The sequence below is a fragment of the Lagopus leucura genome, unplaced genomic scaffold, assembly GCF_019238085.1.
Source record: "Lagopus leucura isolate 7727_CA_CO unplaced genomic scaffold, USGS_WTPT01 Super-Scaffold_100008, whole genome shotgun sequence".
Classification (NCBI taxonomy): domain Eukaryota; kingdom Metazoa; phylum Chordata; class Aves; order Galliformes; family Phasianidae; genus Lagopus; species Lagopus leucura.
Genome location: NW_024962265.1, coordinates 373,537 through 399,312, shown reverse-complemented (window position 1 = coordinate 399,312; position 25,776 = coordinate 373,537). Strand labels below are relative to the sequence as shown.

The window sequence follows — 25,776 nt, the reverse complement described above, 5'->3', positions numbered from 1 at the left end:
CCTTGTGTCTTCTGCAGCTCAAAGCTTTTGTCCAAGCAAAGGAAGCAGCTGGATACAGCCAAGAGGAGCTTGAGGAGACCTTTGCATTTCTCCTGTTTGACAACGAAGAAGAGGTAACCTCAAATGTTTATTCAGCTTAGGAAGTCGATGCCAAGTGCTGACACGTGTGCTCCTTCCCAGCAAAGCCCAGCAGTTCTGTTAACAGAAGGTCCTGGCTCTTTGTACCCCACTTATGTACTGCTACATAAATGGTCCAAAGCAGATTCTGAAAGTAGCTCCTGGGATGTTCTAGAGATGGATCCTAATTTGGGTCTCTCCAGTTGGCTCCAGTCTGAGGTCTCCCTTGCCCTCTGTAGAGAACTGTAAGGAATCTGCCTTTGTTCCAGTGGATTTACAGTCAAGTACAGGCAAATAAAACCCTTCACATACAATTAGAAGAGACAGGAAGACTGAAGACAGGATTTACCAGCTGGTTTTGAGTAAATTCCCTTGGTTTTGCTATCTGCGTAGGGAGAAAACCTGACCATTTCTGAGAAATATTTTTCCTGCCTGTTTTCTCAAGAGGATGTGTTTGATTTTTGTGTGAAGAGTTTGCCTGCACAAGGATACTCAGGGAGTCTAGGGAGAATTCATTTGTCACACGCTTCAATGGCACCATGGTAAATCCCTGTAGTGATAGTTCTGTTCAGAATGAGAGTAGCCTGAATGCAGTTTAGTTTGATTTGGATCAAACCGCATCAAAATGAACCACATTCAGTCTAAGTTTGGGAGTGAGCATTGTCCCATAGAGAATCCTAGAATCATTAAGATTGGGAAAGGCCATTAAGACCATCTAATCTAACCATCACCACATCACCAACCTGCCCTCTGAAGCGTGTCCCCAAGTGCCATATGCATGTACAATTTAAGATTTGTTTTAATTTCTCACCCACGAAGAGTTCAAATAGACTGTCCCTCTTTGGTCGGCGTGCGTTTGGTCTTCGCATGCTTTGGTGAATCCGCTTTGAAAGTGAATGAAATCAGTACTGTTGAGACACTCCCAAGGAAGTTATTGTGCCCCAGCAGGTGTGAGCGTGGAGTGAAAGGTGTTGTTTGCATTCATGCCGGCCCGTTGCAGTTATCTTTCAACAAATTTCCTGTGCAGATAAGGCTGGACTTTGAAATGCTTGCGTTGGTTTCTGGAGGAGTTGAAATTCTTCCATGCTTTCTAAAGATTTTTCTCTACCCTGCAAATGTGGAAAATCCTTCTGTTTCCATAGAGCAGCAATCCTTGAGAAGCACAACTCATTGTTTAGCACCCAAAGCAACACGTTTTCTTCTCGTTGATTTCAGCTGGTTTAGTCGTGTTCGTGCTGTAGGAGTTTTGGGTCTGTAGTGATCTTTAATTGAAGTTCAGCACGTAAATGTTTGCCTACTGCTAGCATTCTGCTGGCTGTTGCACTATAGATTTAGTTGCTGTGTCCTTTACCTTTGAAAACAGACAGCAAAACAGGCTGTTTCTTCTTTTGAAGGCAAAAGAGGTGTGTCAGACTGGCCTCCGTGTGAACAGCAGTTCCATTTCCATGCTTGGTGACCCAGCAAAAGGTAAGATTTCCATTTAGCTCACTGCTCTGGGAGCACTGCCTCATTTAAAAGCACAAACCCAGATAAACCCTCGGTGTTGCCTTTCTATTTACTCAATGGGAACTGCTTGTTACTTACCAGGTAAATGACACTTGTTTGGATCATAGAAGCAGCAGGGTCTTCCTTTTACTCCTTCAACAGGATGAGGATGGGATATACTCCAGAACATGTATTATCTCTCCTCTGCAATTCAGATTTTCTCTCCTTTGCTAATAAACACTCATATCCACCCAACATGACTTTTTGGCAACCCTCCATCTGCTCTAAAAAGTCCACTTGCTGAGCTTTTTTGCCAGCAGTTCTGTTAATAACTAGAGCAGATTGTGTTGTGCCAAAGCCCTTCACAGCCTGTGTCTGTTCCTTGCTCAAAGGCCTGAGGTCTCAAGGCACACAGTGCAGACCACATTATTCAAAGAAATCCTTCTGCCAGGAGCAGAATGTCTCCCAGTGCTTGTCCTGGAAATCTTTGTAGGCCAAGGCACCAAATTTTGGAATTGTCCATAGCAGTAAGTGCCAAACCAAGCAAGACTGGAAGTGGTTATTTACCTGTGCATATATCTTAGTCCTGATTGACTGAGATATGACAGTATGTCTCTTTGTAGAGATTTTGTCACACTCTCCTGGAAGAGACAAGTCCTTGCTTAATCCATTTTCATGCACTGTCATGTGTTGCAGGAAAAACAGACCATTCTTGTAATCTTGCATTGCTTTGTCTTTGCAGGGGTGTATATTTCCAAGTATGCAGACTGCCTTCATCCGAGACCTTGGTATCATGGAAAATCAGGCTTTATTGTCATTTGTAAGCTAATCAAGGTAAAATGCAGGGAATAGTTTTTGGAAATCACTGTACAGTGCAGGCAGTTTTTAAGGATGCATTGATGCTTGTAAGTGTGACGAGGCAGGGTGTAAAATCATCTCTGCCGAGAGCTGTTGGGGATTTTTGACCATGAGATGTGTCAGATTAGAAAGCAAGGTATCAGACTGCTTTTGGCTGATGGTTTGCAGGGATGCAGAGGACTTTCCAAATTCCCAATAGGGTTTTTTCACTTCTTTCCCTGGACTGTTATGTATTTTTCAAGGGGTTCAAGGCAGAAGCCTTAGGATCACAGTATGGCCAGGGTTGGAAAGGACCTCAAGGATCACGAATCTCCAACTCCCCTGCCATATGCAAGGCCACCAAGCTCCCCATTTAATACCAGACCAGGCTGCCCAGGCCCCCATCCAATCTGGCCTTGAACACCTCTTAGGGTGGTTCAGATCATAGCTTCATTCTCTTCTTCCATGGGGCTGGGGTATGGCCCCTCTCTCCTTTTCCCTTGAGCTCCTGCAATGACAACACATTACTCCTATTGTCTGCTATGACAAGCTCAGAGGAGTCCTCCTATTTGTGAAGATTCAAATGCTTTCAAACCCCTCACAGTAGGGAGAATTTGGCTGCCAGTAGCAGTTTTCTTTGGGGAAAAAAGCAATCAGGGATCTTTTAAAACATATTTCTGCAAACACTTATGTGGATTTTTATATGTCAGTGGCTTGTTTACTTTTTTCACACAGGGAAAGGTCAAGGTGGTATCTGAGAATTACACAACCAGCTACACCTGCCCATCTCCTGGCTATGATTGTCACGTTGCCATGAGCACAAGCATCATGTCATCAAAGAGCAGCCCCTGCCAAGCCTTTGAACAGAACCAGGTATGGGGTTTGGGGCAGCAGGGAAAAGCAGTGCTGGCTGAGGTGCCTTGCTCATTCCTTAACGTTTATTTTCTTCTCTCTCTCCCTTCTCACCCCAGTACTACGTGTATGAAGTGTCCGAGGGCAGCACTGCGGAGCGCCCCAGGCAGATCTGCCCATACATAGTCATTGCCTGCCAGTACAGGGAGCCAAAGGAAATGCCCATTTTGGCTAGAGAGAGCCTGTAAGCAGCTTGCTGTTATTCTGAAGTACTGCATTGCTTTTGTGGGCTGTTTTCCCTTCCTTGTTGCTAAATATTCCTCTTTTTCTCCCTTTTCTCTAGACCTGAACCTAACCACGAAGGTAAGAGCATCTGATCACTGTTGTTTTATTTTCATAAATGAACCGTTCTGTTTGCTCTCCTCTCTTCCTTTCCCTAAGACATTCTCCCTTCTGCCCTTAGGACTGTACTGCCCATGGAGGGGGCAGCTCTCCATCCAGGGCCAGCTCTTGTGCAACATTGCCCTAAGGACCCCATACAGCTCCACGATTCCAGCACAGCTGTAAGTTGCCATTTCCTTTTCTTTCTGCAGAGCATTGCAGCCACTTTTGCTGATGATTTTGGGATCACCTTTGGGTTCTTAGCAGACAGGTTGGTTGACTTCCAGCATCCATGTGGCAGCAAAAGCCAATTTTGTGTCTCCTGCTTTATCCCTTTGTTGATCAGCAACTTCTTGCAGCCGTACCCACACACATATATGTAAAGGGAATTCCCAGTGTCAGGAAGGGGTGTTGGGCAGCCAGCAGTGTCACAGTAGCAGCTGGAGGAGGACACAAGACCAGGCCCTGTACTACAGCTGGAAACAGTTATATTTTGTCAGTGCTTTGCTATGTAGACCATTTGGGGATGTTTATTCTAAAAGAATAATCCCTGTGTGGGACTTGCTTGCCCTGTGAGAAATGGGCTTTCTGACAGTGCAGATACAGTCAGCCACTTATGTTTACAGATTGGAAAATAAACCAAGTGTTGAGGCAACTAACGTTCAAAGAAAAATGAAATACTAAAAATCTTCAGTAGTCAGAGGTTAACCAGCAGTCAGCAACTTGAAACAGCCAGTAACAGAATCATCAGTGTTTGGAGGAGTTTTCAGGCAAGATCTTCCAACCAGCTAAATGCTAAGCAAGCTGCATCTCCAGCTTCTCCAGAGCTGCTTTCTCTGGTTCTTAGTGATGGGGCCACCTGGGATTTTTGCTGTGGCTAATCCTGAGAGCCCTTTGTGCATGTGTTCTGACCCTCTGCTCCTTTCTCCCCATAGCCCTCACAACCTGGACATTAACCATGTCATGGGTTTGTCTGACTTGAAGAAAAAGCTTCCAGAAGCTGCTTTTGGGAAAAGGAATTACATTGAGAATGAAGGTGAGTGTAAAAACCTGCCACTGTAGTGTGGTGTCTGTAGTCAAGCACTTTGCTCTGCTTGGCAGAGGGCACAAAAGGAGGTTGCCTGTACCTGCATCTTTATGATTCATGTGCTGTTTGCTCTTTGGGTTGAGGTTTCGATGATCCTGGCAACTCTCAGCTCTTGAGAGTTGAGCTCCTGATTGGCTGCGAGTGGCTGTGACTGCAGCAGGCACACAGTTACTGACACAGATATTCACAGACATAACCAGCAGCAATCACAGAATCACCCGGGTTGGAAGGGACCCCAAGGATCCTGTAGTTCCAACCCCCCTGCCTAGCAGGGCCACCAAACATACACATTCAGATCAGGTTGCCCAGGACCCTGTCCAACCTGGCCTTGAACACGTCCAAGGACGGGGCATCCACAACCTCCCTGGGCAGCCCGTTCCAGGGCCTAACCACTCTCCTTGTAAAGAGCTTCCCCCTAACATCCAACCTAAATCTTCCCTCCTTCAACTTGGATCCATTTCCCCTAGTCCTGCTATTGTCAGCCCTTTTGAAGAGTTTACTCCCCTCCTGGGTGTAGGTTCCCTTCAGGTATTGATAGGCTGCCATGAGGTCACCCCGCAGCCTTCTCTTCTCCAGGCTGAACAAGCCCAACTCCCTCAGCCTGTCCTCATAGGGGAGGTGCTCCAGCCCCCTGATCATCTTAGTTGCCCTCCTCTGGACCCTTTCCAAAATCTCTATGTCTTTCTTGTACTGAGGGCTCCACACCTGGACACAGTACTCCAGATGGGGCCTCACAAGAGCCGAGTAGAGAGGGACAATCACCTCCCTGTAGGAGGTGATATTGCAGGTTGCACACTGAGAGCTCTGATATGATTTGCAGAATATCCATGTGAATTTTCCTGGTATCTTGCACCAAAATAAACGTAGGCTGCTGCAGTGCTTCCTCCAGTGAGTGTATCACCTGTGTGAGCCTGATCATGGAACTGATGAGGCTCCTTTGAGGTCTAGCATTCAGCTTACAGTGCAGATCTACACAGAGGGCAGTGCCCAGGACATGGGAGGAAGCAGAAGTAGGGGAGGCCACAGCAGTGCTTGATTAAGGTGCTTTGGAGCTACATTCTTACAATTGGTTGATGAAAGAGAGGAAACGCTCATTTGAACTGAAGAATTTTGCTGTGAGATTCATAAAGGAGTGGGGTGAGACTGAGAACTTGCTTTTGTTAAACTCTCCTTGGGATGAGAGTGCAGACAGAATAAGGACGAACTGCAGCAGCACTATAGAATGAGATCTTTACCTCCAAAAGGCTTCCTGTATATATTGAAGCACACAGCAGCACCAGTTAAACTGTTTTTGTTAGCTACACAGATAAGACAGGAAACATCTCCTCTGAAGCATGAGCTGAAGAGGAAACTCACTATAACATAACTGTATAGACCAGCTTAGGAAATCTTGATCACAGCATTTGAAGAAAAACAACCCCCCCCAAATCAGTATTGCCATCAGTTTCACATCCATCCCCCTGCTATGGGAGCACTGTTTTGTTTTGCTCTTGTATCAAGTTCTCTCTCTTTTATCTGCAGTTTGCTTTCAGGGTGTTTACTTCAGTCTGTATGAAGTGGAAATATCCAATAAGGATCAAGATAAAATGGATCAGCTGCTAGAAAATCTAAGGAAAAGGGACTTGGTAAGTATTGTAAAACGTTTGGGGAGGAAAGCTTATATACACCAGCTGACCTCTTCTTTGGCTGTGACTGTGTCAGATGAGATTATTTTATTGAATTGTCTGTGCATTGCAAGTACCATTACTGCAAAGGAATCTTATTGGAAAGCAGAAGCTAAGTCCCACACTGCTGGAATGATAATCACAAAACAAAAGACACGAGCTGTCATGTGCCTGCCTTTATCCCCCATGGCAGAAAAAACAGTCCCTGTCCAACTTCAATACAGATACACTGCTGAAGCTTCATGGGCTCCTGAATATATTGAGGTTCATCTTTGCTTTAACAGACAATTTCCCCTCCATCATTGCTAAGTGAAGTGTTTTCCAGCACACTGAGGTCTTTCTGTTCCCAGTGTGATCTTCACATCTCCTTTTGACTTCAAGAGTAAAATCCCTGAGGTACACAGCAGTTACATCTGCTGGACTATGGGGTAGGGTTGGCTTTGCTGCTTCTGGTTGCTTTGTCACTTCTGACACTTCCTGTAGATTCAGGGTTGTAAATTCACAGCTACAAACACACAGCTGGCTGTGCTCCAGTTGTGCAAGTGCTTAAACTCCATAAAATATTGGTAAGAGGCAAATTGTGCCTCTTATTGGTGACAACATGAGAAGAAAAAAGAGGGGATGGAATAGACAACGTTAATGTCCCTTCACATGTTGGGAGCCCTGAACTGTGCAACATCTATGATTCCTTTATGATCTGATTTTTGGTTGGCCCCAGTTGGATCCTCTGATCCTTGTGGGTCCCTCCAACTTACCATATTCTATGATTCTATCAGAAGAAGTTCTAGCTGTGGCACAGACCCATTTGCACTGAAGTTCATCTGATGTTTATTTATGCTGTTCCTGTTTTCTTCCCATATTCTCACCAACGAGAGAGATTTTAATCTGCACGGAGACCTAAGTGCCTTTCTTACTGAGTTCTATAGTGACCATTTGCTCTGATTCATTATGTCTCCAATCACTTAGGGTTAAAAAGTGCATCCTGCCAAACCTCACAGAGCTGAGCTTTAGAGGAGTCAGGGGAGATGAGATGGTTCAGTTGTGGCCATAAGGACTTTGGCATTGAAAGCCAACAGGAACTTTTCCCTAAAGCTTCCCCACCTTCACATCCCTGTCAAACTGGATTAAACCACCTCCCATATTTCAGTGAGGAAACATTCACAGCCCACTCTTGTCTGCTTCTTCCTTCCCAACATACAGTTGAAGGCCATGGGTGAATCTGCCTTGGCAGCAGCTCCTGGAAGCCCAGGTGAAAAATGCCCTCTGCTTCTTTTCCCTTTCTATGGTTCACGATACCTGGCTTGCAAGTGAAAATGAAAGAGTGGCTGGGAAGAAGTGGGGTTGCCTGAGGACAGCCCTACCCCTGTAGGTGCAGAGTGACCTCCCAGCTTCGTGTCAGGTGGCAGATGAAGTACAAATCACCCCATTGGTGAGAAACAACAGCTGTTTCGTTGAACCAGCCGACGTTTTGGCTTTTTTATCTGTTCTGCTCTGCTGGCTGGAGACAATGGAAGCAAGGAGCTACTGTTCTGAATAGTGAATAATACACTGAAATTGTTCAGCATTTCCAAAGTTGCTCCGTTGTTATGGGGAGGAGTGAGGGTTGGGCATCGTTCCAATCCTCTGTTATGTCTGAGTGCACTGAATGGGATCAGTGAGGTTTCGCAGAGTGTTAGAAACCCTAGAGTTACTCATTTCCTGTAAGTTCCCTTTAAAGATGTGTCTGCATAGAAAAAAAAAAAAGAGATCCTAACGGATGTCCCTGTGGAAGAAAGGGCGGCCCAAACCAAGCTCTGCAGTGAGGCATGAGGCAACACCCAGCTACAAGGAAAGCCTTCATAAGCACATGTGTATTTTTCAGACATACAATCATCCGCTTCTGAGACAGTCACAGCAGTCTCCTGGGCTCAGCAGATGTGATTTTGTTTGTTTCTTTGCTTTTTTTTTGCTTTTTTTTCATACTGATGCTGCTAACAAGCAAGCTGCTTGGACAGAGCTTCAGCTTTTAGCTGGAGCTGTGGGTTCTGCTGTCTGATGCTCATGTCCAACTTTGCTTTCCCTTCTGGGAAAAACCTCCCATTGTGCTGCTGAGAGGCCCAGAAACTTCTGAACTGAAGGAACTAAAACCATTGACCTTGTTTATTAATTGCAATCAGCTTGGCTAAGCATATATCTCATTTTAAGTAACAGATGGAAGGACTTTGAGAAGAATAACAACCTTAAATGGAAGACTTTGGGTTCCAGGTCCCTGTGACTCAAGTGGCATGGCAGTGTTCTCAGCAGGGAACGAGCTGGTGGTGTTGGCACATGTTCACCAGCAATCAGGGCTTGCTGACAATCATGTTGTGAGTTAAAGTACGCTTGGAGGGAAAGGGAGAGATTGCTCTAACTCTGTATTTGTCTGTTACAGGCAATCATCAAATATTTACAAGATCATGGAGTTCTAATCCTCCTGACGTCCTCTGCATTGGCACAAGATGATGGTAATGCATGGAGACAAAGAAACCAATGCTTCGGCTTGAATGTCCTGCCCTGGTTTGGAGACAGAGAAAGAACACCCTCAGTCTAACCAAAACCTGTCACTTCATTTCACAGGATTCGACCCCAAGGAGCCTGTCAGCCTCCTGGCCCTGTTTCTGTTCTCCTCATCCCGATCGGTGTGTCTGAGAGGTAGGAGATTCCCATTGCTGCTTTCAGATGCTGCATTTTGGGTGCAGGATCCTTCCCAGAGGGTCCTCACAGGCACATTCCTCTTGAAGAGCTGATTTCTCTGTTCAGCACCACCTACAGCTTTAGTGCAAAGGGTGTTAAAAGAGGAGAGCTGAATCCCATCTGCTTAGCTATGCTGCTGTCTGAACCAGGTCCCCGTGTTTCAATCCTTCACCACACATCCTTGTCCCTTTACAGCAAGTTGATGTGTGTGAAAAATAATTGCTTTTCTTCCTCTCAGCCAGTTTTCAGCAGCATCTGCTCTCTGCACTGACTTACATGATGCATGGGAGTCTGACTTACATCCATGAAGGTGCTCTGGAGCTCTGCTCAGGGAGTATAACAACATATGGCACTTGCTGGACCCTGCACAGAGCTAATGTGGTTTGATAAGCAGCAGGAAGAAAGCCTGCCCTGAAAAAGAAGTGTATCATTTTCTGATGATATATCAAGTGAAATGGGTTCTGCTGGGCAGGGGCAATCTCAAGTTCTCTCAGTATCTATGGGCTTTCTACTGCACTACGTGGAAATGCAGATCCCCAAGCAGGATGTTAACAGGGGCCTTTCACTCTGCATAAATCCTGGCTGGCTTTTTGTTGAGTCACTCTAGGGATGAGCCAAGAGACCTTTCATGCCAGCACGCACTGCTATTGCAATTTATGTGTGTTTGTGACAACTGGCATTGCCAGGACATTGCTGTCACCCTGAAGATGAAATCAGCAGAAAAATCAACAGGACCTTCCTGCCCATTTGAGCATGGGCACCAGAAAGTTGTTTAGCCTCCAGCTATCAACTTTTAAGATCTGCCTATGAAACGGGCTTGCAGGTCTGATGAAGACATGATGGTAACTTGGCAATGAGGAGTGCAGATTTTAAGCATGTTGCTGGTGACTGTGTTAATTGCTGGTTGTTATGGTTGTTAGTGCTGGTGACTGTGATTTTAAGCATGTTGCTGGTGACTGTGTTAATTTGGCAACTTTTCTGGCTGTAAGAGAGAGATGCACACACTCGGAGGTGGTAGTTTGGATTTTCAGACCAGGGCAGCTGTAGGGTCAGGAGGTTTTTGCTGCAAAGCTTGAATCACAGAATCACAAGGTTGGAAACGACCTGCAAGATCATGTAGTCCAACCACCCTCCCATTCCCATTAGTACCACAAAGCAAGGGCATCAAGCTGGGTGAGGTGATAGGAGGAAAATGTGGAGATCAGGCTGGAGGAGAGATCTGACCACTCATATTGAACCCCATAAAAGGGAGAAAATACCCTCTGGAGCAAAGGGTTTTCGTTTTTGGCAACAACTTCATGCTGAGAGAAGGAAGAACGAGGCCTGGAGGTGTTTGTCTTGAAGAGGGTTCTTGTGGAAGGAGGTGGGACTGGACCAGGCATACGAAGCATCTTGAAGCAGAGATGGCACAGGATGTTAGCAGGAGGGTTGCTGCAGACGTTTAGGGCTGATGACGGAAGCATGGGCAGCCAGAGAACAGTGAAATGAAAAGGCAGCAGGAGGGAATAATGTTGAGCAAACGCTCCATGTTGTTGTGTGACACGGTCTGATGGCTTCCAGATATTTTCCCTCTGGTGCCAGTAAGGCTCCTGCACGTGCTGTCCCATTTCTTCCTGTGAACTGCATAATTCCAGCCACCTGTGCCTGTCCTCTGGGACTGAGATTTTACTTTATGGCTTCTCCTCTCTGTGATGATAAGTTACAAGAAGATTTGGGAGACAGAAAATAATGGCAACTGAAAGGGACAGGGACAAAGAGAAAAGGGAGTGAAGCGCACGCACATGTTTAAAATCGCTCAGCTCTAACTTGAAGCATGAATAATGTTTTCCATTTCAAAGCCAGCAGCCTCTGAAGCTGTGTTCTTCCTGTCCAGACAGCCGACAGGAGGAATGTAGGGCAGCATAACACTCACTGTGCAGACGTGCTGCCGTGTTCCCCAGCCAGGCTCATAGGGATGCCTGGGCTTGCTGATAACAAGGAGCAGCATTGCCAGTGCAAGGCAGCACAAGGCCAATAGGTGAAGAAAACCATGCATCTCAGTGAGTGAGAGAAGTTCCTGCCTGCCCCAGGCGTGCCTGGATTTAGTCTTGCTGCGAGGGGAAATGATGGGGAAGGATGCTGGGGCTGTCAGCTTGGCCCTGCAGCCAAAAGAAACATGAGTTGGATTTTAATATGCAGATGGGCCAAGCCTGCAAAGCATCGGACTGGCTGCAGTCTTGCAGTGGATGAGTCATAGAATCCTTAGAGTTGGAAGGGATCTCTGAAGGCCATCGAGTCCAACTCCCTGCAATGCACAGCGACACCACAGCTAGATCAGATTGCCCAGGGCCTGATCCAGCCTGGCCTTGGAAGTCTCCAGGGATGGGGCATCCACTACATCTCTGGGCAAGCTATGCCAGTGCCTCACCACCCTCACTGTAAACAATTTTTTCCTTGTATCTAACCCAAATCTACCCTTTTTGAGCTTGGAACCATTTCCCCTTGTTCTGTCACCACAGACCTTCCTAAAGAGTCTGTCCCTGCCTTCCATGTGCCTTAGCATATCTTCCAGGAGGATCTGCTCCATAATATTCCCCAGCACAGAGGTGAGGCTGACTGGTTGGTAGCTCCCAGGGTCATCCTTTTTAAAAATGGATGTGATGTTGCCTTTTTTCCAGTCACCAGGGACTTCTTCACCTGATTGCCACAACTTTCCAAATATCATAGAGAGTGGCTTGGTGACCACATCAGCCAGTTCCCTCAGGACTCTGGGATGCATCTCATCAGGATCCACAGACCTGTGGATGTTCAGGTTCCTCAGGTGGTCACAAACCTGACCTTCACTCATAGTGAGAGGGACGTTGCTTCCCTCATCCCTTCCTACCAAACCAAATGTTTGAGGGCTGTGTGGAGAGCAGTTCTCAGAGAAGACCAAGGCAAAAAAGTTGTTGAGCACCTCAGCCTTCTCCTTGTCTGTTGTTACCAGCCTGCCTGTATCCTTCACTGTGGGCCCTCCTGGACTTTCCTTTTTTTGTTTGAGGTACCTGTGGAAGCCTTTCTTGTTCTTAGCATCCCTTGCCAAGTTCAGTTCAAGTTGGGCCTTGGATTTTCTGACCCCATCCCTACACAGCCTAGCAGTTTCCTTACAGTATTCCCACAATACCTGTCCCTGTTCCCACTGCCTGTGCATTTTCTTCTTGCTCTTCAGTTTGACCAGCAGGTCCCAGTTCAGCCACGCTGGTCTCTTGCCTTCCTTTCCTGACTTGCTACACCTGGGGATGGAAAGCCTCCTTAAAGATGTGCCAGCTCTGCTCCTCACCCTTGCCCATGAGGACTGTTTCCCAGACCTGACCACAGGAAGGCTCTCTGTCCCCCCAGTCTCCCTTCAGACCAAGTTTAAAGCCCTCACAATGAGCCCCATTAGCTTTTCCCCAAGGACCCTTTTCCCCCTTTGAGAAAAGCAAACCCCATCTGATGCCCACAAACCCAGTACCACGTAGGCTAAAAATCCAAAATGCTGGCAACAGCTGCAGTCACACTTAAAGCTAAAGTCACTGCCTAAAGCTAAGATCCTTTGGTTTGTTTCTGTGTCCCTATCCACTACAGTAGGCAGAGAAGAATAGATGACCTGTGCATTTGATTCCTTTAGCCACCATCCTTAGGCCTTGAAGTCCCTTTTGATGGCCCTTGACCCACGTGTGGGTGATCTCTCCCTATATTGGAAAGCAGTAAGGAATTGTGATCTGGCAGCTGCTCCAGGCTGGGTAGTTTCCTAGTGACATCCCTCACCCGAGTCCCATGAAGACAGCAGACTTCTCTATGAAGAGAATTCAATTCCCTGTAGGGAGGAGTCATCTACAACCAATATTCACCTCATTCAATGAAGCAGTCTTGGTGTTGGAGGAAGGCTTTTCCTGGTTTGGTTTTGTTAGCATGTCTAGATTGAGTAGCCTGTTATCACCCACATCCCAGACCTTACACAGAGGCACCTGGGGGGGTTGAAGCAGGCAAGGAGAGTTTTCATTTCATTATTTTCAGAGGTCTCAGTCCTAAATGTTAAGACTTCCCCAAAATTGCTGGAATAAGGGGACAAGACTGCAGAAGGGAGCTTGTGGATACACCAGGGGTCTTTCATCCTCAGTTTATCCACTTTTGATTCCTGTATGCCATTCTTTTGTACCTTGCAAAAAAAAAGACAAACAAACCTGATAAGCTTTTTGTGGGTTGGCTTTGGGGATTTGCTCATGCCTTTCACGTTCTCTTATCATGTAATAGTAAAATGATTTGGGGAACGTAATCCTTTACTGATATAAGTAAAATTCTTTTCTTTTTTCAGTTGAAGGACATAATCTAAAATGTGAAAGGAAAGCTAGTGACATCTCTTTGAAAATAGCCTCTGTTTTGCCTGGACTTCGCTATGCCTTGCAGAAAGCCACCAATTCTTCGTGGGGGGACGCGCTCGGTACCAACGTGTGCATCAAACAGCACTTCCAGGAGTATGCAAAGCTTGAAGAAAATACACAGCAAGCCTCCAGCCAAATCACAGAAGCCCCCTGTTCTTCTTGCCTGTCACCAGCCGAGGATGAAGGTATTAAATCCTGCAGAGGACACTCCGAGCAGTCTTTCTCCCAGCTGCAGCATTACTTCTCCAATCCCAGCAGCTACACTCTGGAAATGTCAGCTGCCTTAGGATGCTTGGCTGGTGCTGCTCAGTCTCTTTGCAGCAACTCAGAGACTGACTTCTCTTTAGCTGTACCGCCAGACCCAATCCCTCCTGATGTAACAGGTGGAAACCCAAAGGCTGTTCTGGGGCTGGAGCAGAGCAAAGGGCCCACAAAAGATGTCAGTGCATCTAGCAAGCTGTGGGTGAAGCAGAACAAGAGGAAATCCAGCGGAACTGCTGTGACAAGCACCAGGAAGAAATGGTCACCCCTCAAGATGCAAATACATCCTGTGGGGGATAGCAGTAGGAAAAGGAAAGCGACCAAGACAGTCAACATCACGTTCTCTTTTCCTAAAAAAACAGGGCTTACAGCCAACTCCAACGAGCCCATGCTTAAATTAGCCCATTTACAGTTTCCTCACAGAAGGAAAAGAGGTAAGTGCTAAATAATTGGGGCTGACTTCCTCCTGCTTCTCCGGGGTATCCAGCTTGGATAGATGGCTTTATTAGGAGCCACGTCTCCTCGTGTTCCTCCCGGGTGCTCAGAGCTGATGGATGTGGAATAAGTCCTTGCATGCCCTCCCTTTTCCTTGTCCCAGGTGCAGAGGTGCTGTCTGCAGAATTTGTGCACAAAACACAGTCTGAACCTGTCCAGAAGAGAACCTCAGCTCCCAGCAGTTCTGGCTCAGAAACAAAGAGACCAAAGATGCTGAAGAATTCGGATGTGAAAAAGGCTTCTGTTACTGAAAGCACTGCAAAGCCAGTGAAGAGTCAGGTGATAAAAAGCGTGGCTAACAGGCCATCAAAACCTCACACCAAAAAGCCAGCAGAAAGTGGTAAGAATGCTGCTCCTTATGGAAATATTTAGCTTAAAAACAGAGCCATCCAACATCACTGTCAGGTCATGACCAGGTAGTGGTAACAGCACATTCAGCAGCTGCCAAAAGGGCCTTTTGATACTTAGGGTCTGGATTAGGGTCAGGTCTGTTACACTGCAAAACCAGAGTGGGGCTGTTAAACCCTTTGCAGACAGACTGCAGTGGATTTAGGAGGCAGCTAGGATAGTCCCAAATGTCTGCAGGTGCTGGCTGGGAGTCTGCTTTTCAACTGAGCACCAGTATTGGGCTGCCAAAACAAATGATGGAACAGGAGAGACACTTTCTGCTAATTTGTCATGTTTTCTCACACTCACACTTTGATGTCTTTTCAGATTTGTCTCTGGTCTTTATTTTCCCTCTTCGTGGAGGCTTTCAAGACTGGTTTTACCACTTTGGCTCAGTTTATCCAATTTTCTCAGTCTGTTATTGCCACATGCTGTCAGACTTCCTGATACGTGGCAGTTTTTATTAGCTCTGCTGTCACGTGGAGGTTTCTGGAGCAGTTCTAGCCAGTTCTCTGGCGTGGGCAGTGTGTAGGGTGGGTCCTGCTGTTGAGTTTGGTTCATTCAGAGGAGTCTGCCCACATTGCTGTTTGTAACTCATAAAAGCTGAACACCAGAATCTGCCAAAAATGCAAAATAAGAGTGTTTAGCAGTGAAAAACACTCAATTGATGTGTCCCACGGTGCATTTCCCAAGGATATTAAACATAACACACAAAACTCCAGCACAGTTCTTATCTCTGCATCCCATGCCATTGATTTCTGAGAATTACCCACTTCCTGAAGTCAGGATCCAAACTCTGGGTCCTTCTGCAGCACCCATCACCTTCATACCATGGAGGTTTTGGGGTTTTTATGAACGTGCAAAGCTCGTGTTGGAGAAGCAACCTTTTCCTGACAAACAGGTCCTTAACGTGGAGATATTGGAGAGGTGCTGGATGCCACAGTGTCTGTCTAAATGCTGTTCATTTTGAGCCCCCTCTCTCTGACCTTCACTTACTCTATTTTTTTTTTTAATGCAGAGTGGAAGGATCCATTCTCCATCCTCCCAAGCGAAGTTTCTTCCCAAAGCCAAGCAGCAGACAGCCAGATGGGTGAGATTTATCCCAGCAGCATCTCTGGCCATGCTTTCGATACGAAGGGCAGTGACTACGAGTCCCATGCCTTGAACTTGCTGGCAGACCTGGCTCTGGGTTCCTGTATTCCTCCCTTTAACCTCGTGGACAGCAGGATGATCTCTTTGTCCTGCAGCTCATCCACTGACTCTGCCAAGGAGCAGCAGAGTCATCGTAAGCCCAAGTCCTCACGCAGTGCTTCCGACCACGAATACCACAGGGTAGACAAGCTTGCAAAGGCAGCTGTCTCGTCTACTAAAGCATCTCCAAACCAGAAGCTTCCCCCTATTGGAAAAACAGAATTAAAAGACTCAACCCCTATTCCTGGAGAGAAAAGCCTTGGGCTTAACAGCAAGAATAGCCAACAAACGTGTGTGCTGCCTCCAACACAGGAGGCCACCGAGGTGAACAAACACTCCTTCATCTCCTCCGAGCACTCCTACGCCTCGCTGATGCCTGAGCACTCAAAGAAACACAGAGGTGTCCCCTACCCTGGGTCAGTGCCCTCCAGAAATGGGACCAGGAGCTCCCGAGCAGCACCCCTGGTTGGGAAGGTCCTGCCCTTCCGCCACCAGAACAACACCTGCCCTCAGAGCCCCTTTGAGGCCACGATGGCAAGGCGCAGGAGCAGCCTGCGGCCTCCGAGGCTAAAAGAGGACTTTGCCAAATCCCACACGGTCAACCACTGCGGTGAGTCCATGAAGGTGACGTGCCAGTGGGAGGAGGAGTATCTCTTCCATTTGGACAGCAGGTACACCAATGATGCCCTGGAGAAAACAGTCATCCGTGCCTTGCATGGGTAAGTCAAGCCTGGAAGGCCATCTGCAGGGGACATCTCCTGCTAGAGCACTTTGGGAATGGGATTTCTATGCTTTTTTTTCCCTTTGCTTTGTATGATGATTGCCCTTTTCACCACGCTGAGATGCCCCATTTTGTTGTGTCAGAGCTCTGTGCCTCTGGAGGTAGAATGAGTGCCTGGAGCTGTGCACGGAATTGCCTGTTTGCAGCTGTGAGTGTCTCTTATTTTCAAGTTGGAAACCACATCAAGTAATGCAGCTGAGCACTTACAGCCCCCATGCACTGAAGTTTAGCACTGGAGATGAGTTACCTTTGTCAAGCAGAGGGAAGAGGAGGGCATATAGATGTCTGTGCTCATTGCAGGGGAGTTGGATTAGATGACATTTAAGGATCCCTTCCAACTTGGATGATTCCATGACTTCAGGCTGTGTTTGCTTTCTCTTCCAGGCCTTGGGACTCTGATCTACCCGATGACGTGGAAGAGATGAAGCTGATACTTCACATGTGGGTAGCTCTGTTCTACAGCAAGCCCAGCAAACTCCTGAGCAGCACGAGGAAGGTGGTGGAGCACAGCAACCCCAAGAAATACGTCTCACTAAACAGCACTGGAGACTTTTTTGAGCTGAGTGAAGACAGTGATGATTGCTTTGAGTTGGAGACGTGCCCTGCAGATTCACGATCAGATCCTGACCAGACTCCTAGCAGCTCTCTGGATCCCAGCACACGCTGCCAAGGCTGTTTCCACCCAGAGGAGAGCCCTGCAGACTCTCAAACTGATGCTGATGGGACTCCTGGTGTTGTAGATAGTACGGTATCATCCTTTTCAGGGGAGGAGGAGCCTTCCTCCACGAGCTCGGAGAGCCCTCCCCTCACTGAACACGCAGATCAGAGCAACCTGGCTGGAAAATACAGAGCTGAGGAGTGTGTACATGACATCTCAACTGTCACTGCAGTAAGAGCTTGGGGTGTGGGTGCTATGAGCCTGCAGGGCACACGATGCATTTTGTGCAAGTAGGTTCTTGTGGGAGGAATGGAGCAGGTGTGCCTATGAGCTCTCTTGGAGCGAGGGAGTTCAGCTCCCTGAAGCATGATACATGAAAGTCACTCAACAGTTTGCTGCCCAATGCACACATGCACAGGGTTCTCAAAAAAAAAAAAAAAACCCAGAAATTTTCAGGCCTCAATTCCAGTTCACAGACTGAGCTGTATCTCTGGGCTCAGAGAGAAGCTGTGTCCATCACTGACTGAGAGAACAGGAGCACAAAGTGTGGGAATCCCAAAGAACTGGAGCTGGTAAATATCAGTTTTCTCAAGGCCACATAAACACAAGCATCTTCTCTCCAGGGTCTGAGCAAACCCTCAACCACTGGACTTCTCCAGACCCTGGAGAGAAGACTATTGAGCAAACAAACCCTCAGTCACTGGAGATCCAGCATGGCTCAGTTTTTTAATCAGTCTAAAGGTCTCTACTCTTAAATGAGGGAGAAGGGAAAACACAACTATCCCAGGATGGGGTTTCAAAAGCCTGCCTGTCTCCTCTGGGCATTTTCCAGCTTGTGAATGATACTTATTGGGATTTCAGTACCGTTTGGTCTGTTCTTAAGCCTCCTCACTGTATAAAGAAGATAAAAAGCTTCAAATCCTTTCCCTGGCTGTCTGTGGGCATGGCAGTGGCTCCTGTGGGGTAAAGGTTCAACCTGGACTAATTTGGGAAGCAAACTTATCTCCACAGATGCCATTGGGGTGGTTGTACTGACAAAGTCTGGGTTTTTAAGATGTCTTATGTCCTCATGTATGGGATTTCTCAGTTCCTGCCTTGAAGGTTAACCTCTGAATTATGTTGTTTCAGGTTGAGCCACTCAAGGAGGAACTGATGGATGCTGGGATGATCCCCAGCCCTTCCAGTGAGCTTGGTGATGCTGGTGAGCCCCAGACTGTGCTGGGCAGGGAAAACCCACACGGCCAAACTCTGAATTTCAGCCCAGCTCCCCAGAGTGATGCCCTGTGTGCTCAGCATGGAGGTGGAGAGCAGCCTGAGAACAGATGGGCAGCTAGCCCCAGTCCTCCTGAAGAAAGGGGGAGCATGGAAGATGCTGGACATGGTATGGACAGCAGCTGGGCCACCAGCGATGGACCCCAATGTTGCTGTGATTCGATGCCCTCAGAAGCAAGTCTCAAAACTCACTCAAACCCCATTGGATTTGGTGAAGAAGAGAAGGAATCACAAGACCCCATAGGACATACAGAAAAAGAGGAGGAAAAGGTAGAGGAGGGAAAAAGAGAGAAAGAAGAGTTGGAAAATGAAAGCACATTCGCAAGACCTGTCGATTTAGCATTTTCAGAAAGAGGTGATGTAGAGCTGGTGAATTCAGCACCTCCAAAGGACTTTGGCATTCCTGGAGATGGCCCTATGTCCATCCCCACTGCCTCTGTGTCACCCTGCGAGAATGGATCAGTGCCAGCGCCGTCGGGTGGGACTGGGGCTGGACCTCAAGGACTTTCTGGTGATGCAGCCCTCAGCCTGAGTGCTCTGCAAGAGCCCTGGGGGACTTTGGCCACCCCAAGGGCAGAGACAGATGGTGTGGGTTTGGCACACGCAGACGGACCCGTGTCAGTGCTGCCATTGTCCCCCGTTCTGAGCCTTGTCCGTGGGGTTACAGTCACAAGCAGCTGCAGATCTGCCAGGGAGATGCTGAGGGATGGGTTGGAACAGAAAGATGAGGATCGTGCGCCCTCTGCAGAAACACGGGGGCTTGCTGGGAGCAAAACTGCCTGCACAACTGGCCCTGAGTCACCACGAGGCCAGGAACCCTTCCTAACCCAGTCCCCTGACGCCAGCTCTGTCTGCTTCGATGGAGGAGCTGATGTGGGGGCTGCTCCAGGGGACCAGGTGGCCACAGCTCTCCTCCAGGCATTACTCCAGACTTCACCAAGGAGTGGCCTAGGAGGGAGCCTTTCCCAAAGGTGTGCAGGTGATGTTAGCACTGAGCTCACTTTGCTGAACGCTGGTGAGTCGCACCCAGACCAGAACGAGGTTTTGGAGCAAGGGCAGCATGGCAGTCCTTCTGCCAACCACACAGATGTGCTGGATGAGCCCTCGGGAGCATGTGATGGTCAGGGCTTTGCCTTCAGCTGTGCAGCCTGGGCAGGTGGCTCTGACACTGAGGCAATCACTGATGTGTGCCTCCGTGCAGAGAAGCCCCCTAGTAGCAATGAAATGAGCGCAGTTGATGCATCACAGGAGCTGAAGACCTCTCTTTGTGACCTGTTAGAATCAGGTTCTTCCTCCTCAATGAGAGAGGAGGAGCCTGTTGGTGATGTATCACCTCTCACTGCGGCCCAGCACCAGCAAAGCTCTCCAAACAGCCCATCCCTGCCTTCCCCCCATCAGGACCCTTCTCCTCACGGTACTGCTGCAGACCCCCATTGCTGCTTATTAGAGCAAAGTGAGCAGGAACCAGATGTGTGCCCACATGGAAAGCCCTGCAAGACAGTGGCTGCTGTAAAGGAGAGTGTGGCCGCTGAGAACCCAGCACTGGATGGTTCCTTGAAGCCTGAATGTGCAGAAGGAGTGAAGAAGGACTTGGGGCTGTGCCACGCAGAGCCTGCAGAGAGCTCTCCACTGGATATGCTGACGCCTGGAGAGCCAGGATCGAGGCCTTGTTCTCCTCTGCGTGGGCACAAGGCTGAGCCAGACCCAGTCTTTGGCACGGGCCCCAAAATGAGTCCAACTCGTGCTCCAGATGCTGCCCCAAGCTCCAGCTGCATGGGACAGCTACCATCAGATGCTGACAGCAGGTGTGCCTGCCCCGGGAGGCCTGAGGAGTGCGAGGGAGGAAGCAGCATCCCTCCTACCACCCCTGCATCATTTGGAGCAGAGGAGTTCATGCCCATAGGAGAGCCTGTGTCTTTGTGCAGCCAGGATGACTCCGCTGTGTTGGCTGATCCAAATTGTGCTGATGAAGAGTTGGAAGAGGGAGAAATCCCTGTTCAGTCAATGCCAACATCGCTGCTACATGCAGACACTGGTGAGAGCTTAGAGGTTAGTGACACTGGGGACATTTTGGATGCTCTTCTGAAGGCAAAACGCTTCCGCAGCACAGAAAAATGTATGGGTTTGAGCTGGGAAGATCCATCTTACCGGTCCTCCTCCAGTGACTCGGACTGGGAGAAGCACTTGGGACGCACTGCTCACCCCCTTCTTACACCCAGGGGTTGCCACTGCTCAAGGTCCATGTGTGCCACGAGGACTGACTGCGATTCCTCATCCTCCATGAGCTCTGGCTGCTCGGAGGGATGCAGTGAGGAGTGGGGATCGCTGAGCACTGAGGAGGGCTGCTGGTGGCCCACCAGCCAATGGAATACCAGCAGCAGGCACATGCCACCCTATGTCAATATCACGGACAGCTGGGGGATCTCCAGGGATTACCTGAACTTCACGGTCACCACAAAATGCCCGGGCAGGATGGGAAGCTCACAGGGGCAGACTCATTTGCTGGAGTCGCTGATGGGGACGTGGAGGGGTTTTGAAGAAATCACCCAGCACACTATGGACATGGAGCATCTCCGTTTCCATTATAAGCTAAAACAGATCCTAAGGAGTGGGACACCACCCATTTCTACCTCCATTTTTCCTAGAGACTGCTCTCCCCAGCCATCATCTGTGAGAGGAGCTCCTGCCCCTCACTCCCTGCGAAGCAGGAGCCCTTTGCAGGTGACAATCCTGCCCTCAGACACACGGCCACGTGGCCTCAAGTTCCACCAGCAATACAGCCACCACAGGGACTCCTCCCATTGCACTCCATCGTGGGACACCTGCTGGTGGCAGAAGAGCAGAGCCAGCTCCCCAAACCGGGGCTGTGCAGCTCCTTTCCATCTCAGCAAGCTGAAATATGAGAATAAACTGAAGGACTCCCGTGGGGACATCTCGGTTATCCTCGATGAGTACGCAGAGTTCAACAGGGTGATGCTGAGTAAGGTTGACACAGAGGGTGAGAGCAGAGGGAAGGGTTTGGCACACGGGGAGACCGTCAGCGCTCGGCGCTGCACGTCCCTCCCCAGGAGGACTGCTGCCTTTGAGGATGTGATCACAGAGCTGTGCAGCACGCTGCAGTTCCGCCTGCGCAGCGTGGCCGAGGAGGCGTGCAGGCAGCCTGGGATGTTCTACCTGGTGGAGACAGGAGAGGAACCCTTCTTTGCAAGAGTGAAGGTAATGGTTGGATGGGGATGGGAGGCTTTGGGGTCCAAGCCAAGGGCAGAAGGAGAATAACTGAGGTTGGATCAAGTCCAACATCAGCCCCTCGTCATCATGCCCGTTAAAGCATGTCCCTGAAGAGAATCATAATCAGTAAGGTTGGAAAAGACCTCTAAGATCACCAAGTCCAACCCCATCCCCACTGTGCCCGCTGACCATGTCCCCAAGTGCCACATCTCCACATTCCTTTGACGCTTCCAGAGACAGTGACTCCTTCCTGGGCAGCCTGTTCCAGTGCCTCACCACTCCAAGAATTTTTCCCTAATATTGAGCCTGAGAAGCTCTCATGCTCTACAATCAGGAACCATCACAGCTGGCTCTTGCACAGTTGTGAAGATGTTTCTTCTACAAGCACGTAACAATTTCTCTTTCAGACGTTGCTGAAGAAAGATGGCCACGTGGAGATGGAACCTCTGAGCTTCTGCAAAACAAAACACCGGGACACCAACTGGCTGCTCGTCATCATCAGGAACGAGGACATCTCCTCACACATCCACAAGGTGAGGGCTGAGGCTCAGGCTTGGAGCTGCCCAGCACAAAGGACCCAAAATGGATTTATTTATGGGAACAGAGCCCTTCAGGTGAGCTTTGGCTCATGGGCTGCAGGGAATGTGCAGCAGATTGATCTGCCTGTAGCACCCATGGTTGTAGAGCTGGGCTACGGAGACGTGTGCATCAGGGTGGTGCAGACAGAGGATGAGGTGGGCTCTCCATGTTCTCTTGGACCACATGCTGTTTTCACAGAATAATTCTGCCTTGAGCAGGTCCCGTGTTTGCTGAGGCTGAAGCACTGTCCCAACGTGGTGTTTGCTGGAGTGGACAGCCCTGAAGACATCGCAGATCAGACGTACCAGCAGCTGTTCCATACTGGTGGCTTCGTGGTGTCGGATAATGAGGTGTTGGAAACGGTGACGTTGGGTGAGTCCCTCGTTTGGATGCAGATGATGAGCAGGTTCAGCTCCTGGCTCCATCTGCAGATTTACCAACTATTTGCTTCCAAAAACTTACCACGGGCATCCTCTCCTAAAAGGGAGCAATTTTTGCCCTCTGATCGGTGCTTGAGACCCCATCTGGATAAATGGGTCCATATCATGGCTCCCAAAAACATCTAAGTACTGGCCACCAAAACCATTGGGGTGGAGCAGGGGATGTGTAGTGATGTCCAGCCTGGACAGGGAGGGCAACAGGGAGACCTGTTTCTCTTCCTTTTCAGTGGGATGAAAAAACAGATCCATGTTCCTCCTGGATATGTGCAGTGGTAGAACAAGTCTCACACTTTTACCCTGTTCAGAATCAGGGGGATAAATCTGCAGCAGTGTGTTTTTAAATGCTGGGATGGTATCCCAAAGAGGCTGTGAACCCTCAGCTCACCATGGCAAAGCCCTGAGGGCCCCACTGTGCCCGGCTTCCAACAGGACCCTCGCTCACTCTTGCTGTCTCCCCAGGGCAACTGAAAGAGGTGGTGAAGGTCCTGGAGAAGCTGAACAGAAGTGGGAGGTGGAAGTGGTTCCTCCACTACAAGGAGAGCAAAAAGCTCCGAGAAAACGTCAGGTAATGGCTGCAGAGCAGCAGATCCTTTGTCCTCAGTGTCCTTGGCAATAGGGCAGGGATGTAGGCACCACAGCGGAGCGTGGGCACGCAGGGGGTGTTGGGTGCCTCCAGCTGGGCTTTGGCATCTCGCAAGATGAACATGAAGGTTTTTACATGACAGCTCCCCTTGTCAGTGAGCGTGGCATTGCCAGAAGTCGGTATTTGCACAGTCACAGGTAAAACACAAGGATTTTTTTTTTTAATCTCTATGAGGGAGCAGCAGGACTGGGACCTGGACAGAAGCTGGCCCAAAATGCTGCGCCTCGCACATAATCCCAGATGAGGTAGAGCTCTGGCAGTCGCCCTGTGCACCCTGCTGCATCTCCATAAGGCAGCTCCTCCTCTCTTTGGCACATGAGCTGGTTTGTTCTCAGCGAGCAGAAAATACTGCAACGAGCAGAAAATACTGCAACAAACGGGGAGAGCTCTGATCCTCTCCCCCCTGAGCACACAGCAGTAGCACGCGGTAGTTTTTAAGACCCGGTTTCTCAGCCAGCTGAGTTACGCCAGGGAGGTGCCTCAAAGCTTTGGGCAGCACGTTTTGGCGAGGACTCGAGCTTGTGCCCCTCTCCCTGCAGGGTGGATGCCAACGCCCATAGGAAGAACTTGATCCTGAAGTCATGCCAAGACCTCATTGAGGTGCTGCATTACCACGCGTGCGATTCCAGCTCGTCCCCCAGATCGGAGTACATGAAGTGCTTGTTGAACCTGCAGGTCCAGCACGTCAGCGCCAGGTTTGCGGTGTATCTCACAGGTGAGGGCAGGCTCAGGGCACCCCCTGACAAATACTGCCTCGTTCAGCTCTCGTTGCTGCTGCAGTGGCTGATTGGAGGTGTGGAAGAGCAGCTCTGCACTCAGTCAGTGTGGTAACAGGCAAAACAAACAGATTTTTGGGGGAGGTCTGCTTAATTTTGGCAGTTGTTCTGAGCCCGGGGGTGGCTCTGTGTCACACGCTCCTGGCTGAGGCTGGGAAGCTCTCCCATTAATCTGCAAATACAGAATAACTGCGGTGGGATCTGGGGGTATTTTCTGCAGTTTTCAGAAGAATCTCATTTGCACGTCTGCCTTACAGTGCCACTCTTTTTGCAGAAAAGCCCAGCGTCAGCAGAGACGTCTTGGAAAACAAAGGGATCCTCGTGGCCGACATCAGCACCTTCCTGGGGATGGCACAGAAAGTGGCTGCCCCGTTTAGAAGAAGCTGCTGGTAAGAGGGAGCTTGAGATCAACCCCCCCCCAGGCTGCAGATTGAGGCGTAGGGATGGGATGAAGAACACCAGGAGCAGCTCCTGGGGGCTGGCAGGGAGTTGGCACGCAGCAAGAACCCGTGCCAGCATCTCTGTCCTGCTGTGACAAAGCTGCATATTGGGGCAGCTCCTCTCTGAGCCCTACAGTTCTGCTTGGGGTCTTCCAACCCTCCAAAGGACAGCCCCAAAAGCACACAGTGGCCAGGGGAAGGGTGACTTCAGTTCTGTATATAGGAATTATTTAAAGATGGCTCAGTGCAAATCCTCTTGCAGATTTGCTTCCCGCCATCGAGTTGGGCGTAGGACAGAGGTTTTGTTAACGTTGCAGTTTTTAAGTTATTGTGGTGGTTTTTAAGCAATTAGTGCAGCTGACAAGGAAAGGAATAGGAAAACCAAATGTGGTTTACTTGAGGGGTAGAAGCAATACTATGAGCTCTGGCTTTCCACATGACTGTTACTGTACACAAGTGCATGTGTTGGATGCTGGGAGGGGGGGGGTAAGGGGACGGGGTGTATTTCAAATGCCATTTGGGGACCATTGTCAGACTCTGGGGAAGCAGAAATCCACTCTACACTACATTTCAAGTCACCCACGTTGCCTCCATTTCATTGTGGGGATGTGAGTCTCCTCCAGCAGATGGAAAACCCTGTAAGTGCTGGAAAAGAACCTCTTATTTATAGTAACTCAGACCCATGTGCACCATGAAGAAAACAGCACTGAGGACCTTTGTCAGATACCCTCTGTCTTCACGTGGAGAACATTTTGTCCTTTGTTTTTTTAATGAAATGACATAAACTGTACAGGATGACTTTGTACATAGTTTGACTAATAAAAGCCTGAAGCTTTCCTATGGACCTTCTCCCTTAGAAGCCTCCCCAGCAGGGCAAGGCTGTTCCATTGACTTTTTTTTACGTGCTCCTAAAGTAAGCAATAGCCGAAGCCACAGCAGCGCCCTGCAAAGGAATCGCAGCAGCAGGAATTACCAATACCGCTTGTAGGCGCCAGGGGGCGGCTGCAAGGAGAGTGCGCGCCGGGCCTGCCTCCAGCTCCACGCTTTGCTGCTGCATCTCCTCCCGTCAAAAGCCAAACTGAGGACAGCCGAGCCCCTTTTCTGAGCA

At 49.0% G+C, this 25,776-nt stretch overlaps 1 protein-coding gene across 4 annotated transcripts in view; it reads left to right on the top strand.

Annotated features, from left to right (window-relative positions):
- The window catches only part of TASOR2 (transcription activation suppressor family member 2), a 48,140-nt gene that overhangs the window by 8,996 nt on the left and 13,368 nt on the right, over positions 1-25,776 (top strand). For 3 of the 4 annotated variants that reach the window (XM_042872511.1, XM_042872514.1, XM_042872513.1), the window contains exons 3-23: positions 18-113; positions 1,512-1,584; positions 2,345-2,436; positions 3,175-3,312; positions 3,411-3,535; positions 3,635-3,654; positions 3,755-3,854; positions 4,608-4,708; positions 6,281-6,384; positions 8,834-8,906; positions 9,019-9,093; positions 13,451-14,212; positions 14,377-14,613; positions 15,679-16,570; positions 17,017-17,521; positions 18,419-21,778; positions 22,198-22,323; positions 22,588-22,741; positions 23,269-23,374; positions 23,992-24,167; positions 24,503-24,617. In XM_042872511.1, coding sequence (XP_042728445.1) covers positions 18-113; positions 1,512-1,584; positions 2,345-2,436; positions 3,175-3,312; positions 3,411-3,535; positions 3,635-3,654; positions 3,755-3,854; positions 4,608-4,708; positions 6,281-6,384; positions 8,834-8,906; positions 9,019-9,093; positions 13,451-14,212; positions 14,377-14,613; positions 15,679-16,570; positions 17,017-17,521; positions 18,419-21,778; positions 22,198-22,323; positions 22,588-22,741; positions 23,269-23,374; positions 23,992-24,167; positions 24,503-24,617 — 7,430 coding nt within the window. Of the gene's footprint in view, positions 1-17; positions 114-1,511; positions 1,585-2,344; positions 2,437-3,174; positions 3,313-3,410; positions 3,536-3,634; positions 3,655-3,754; positions 3,855-4,607; positions 4,709-6,280; positions 6,385-8,833; positions 8,907-9,018; positions 9,094-13,450; positions 14,213-14,376; positions 14,614-15,678; positions 16,571-17,016; positions 17,522-18,418; positions 21,779-22,197; positions 22,324-22,587; positions 22,742-23,268; positions 23,375-23,991; positions 24,168-24,502; positions 25,505-25,776 lie in introns of those variants that run through there. The other variant, XM_042872512.1, reaches the window with a different exon arrangement.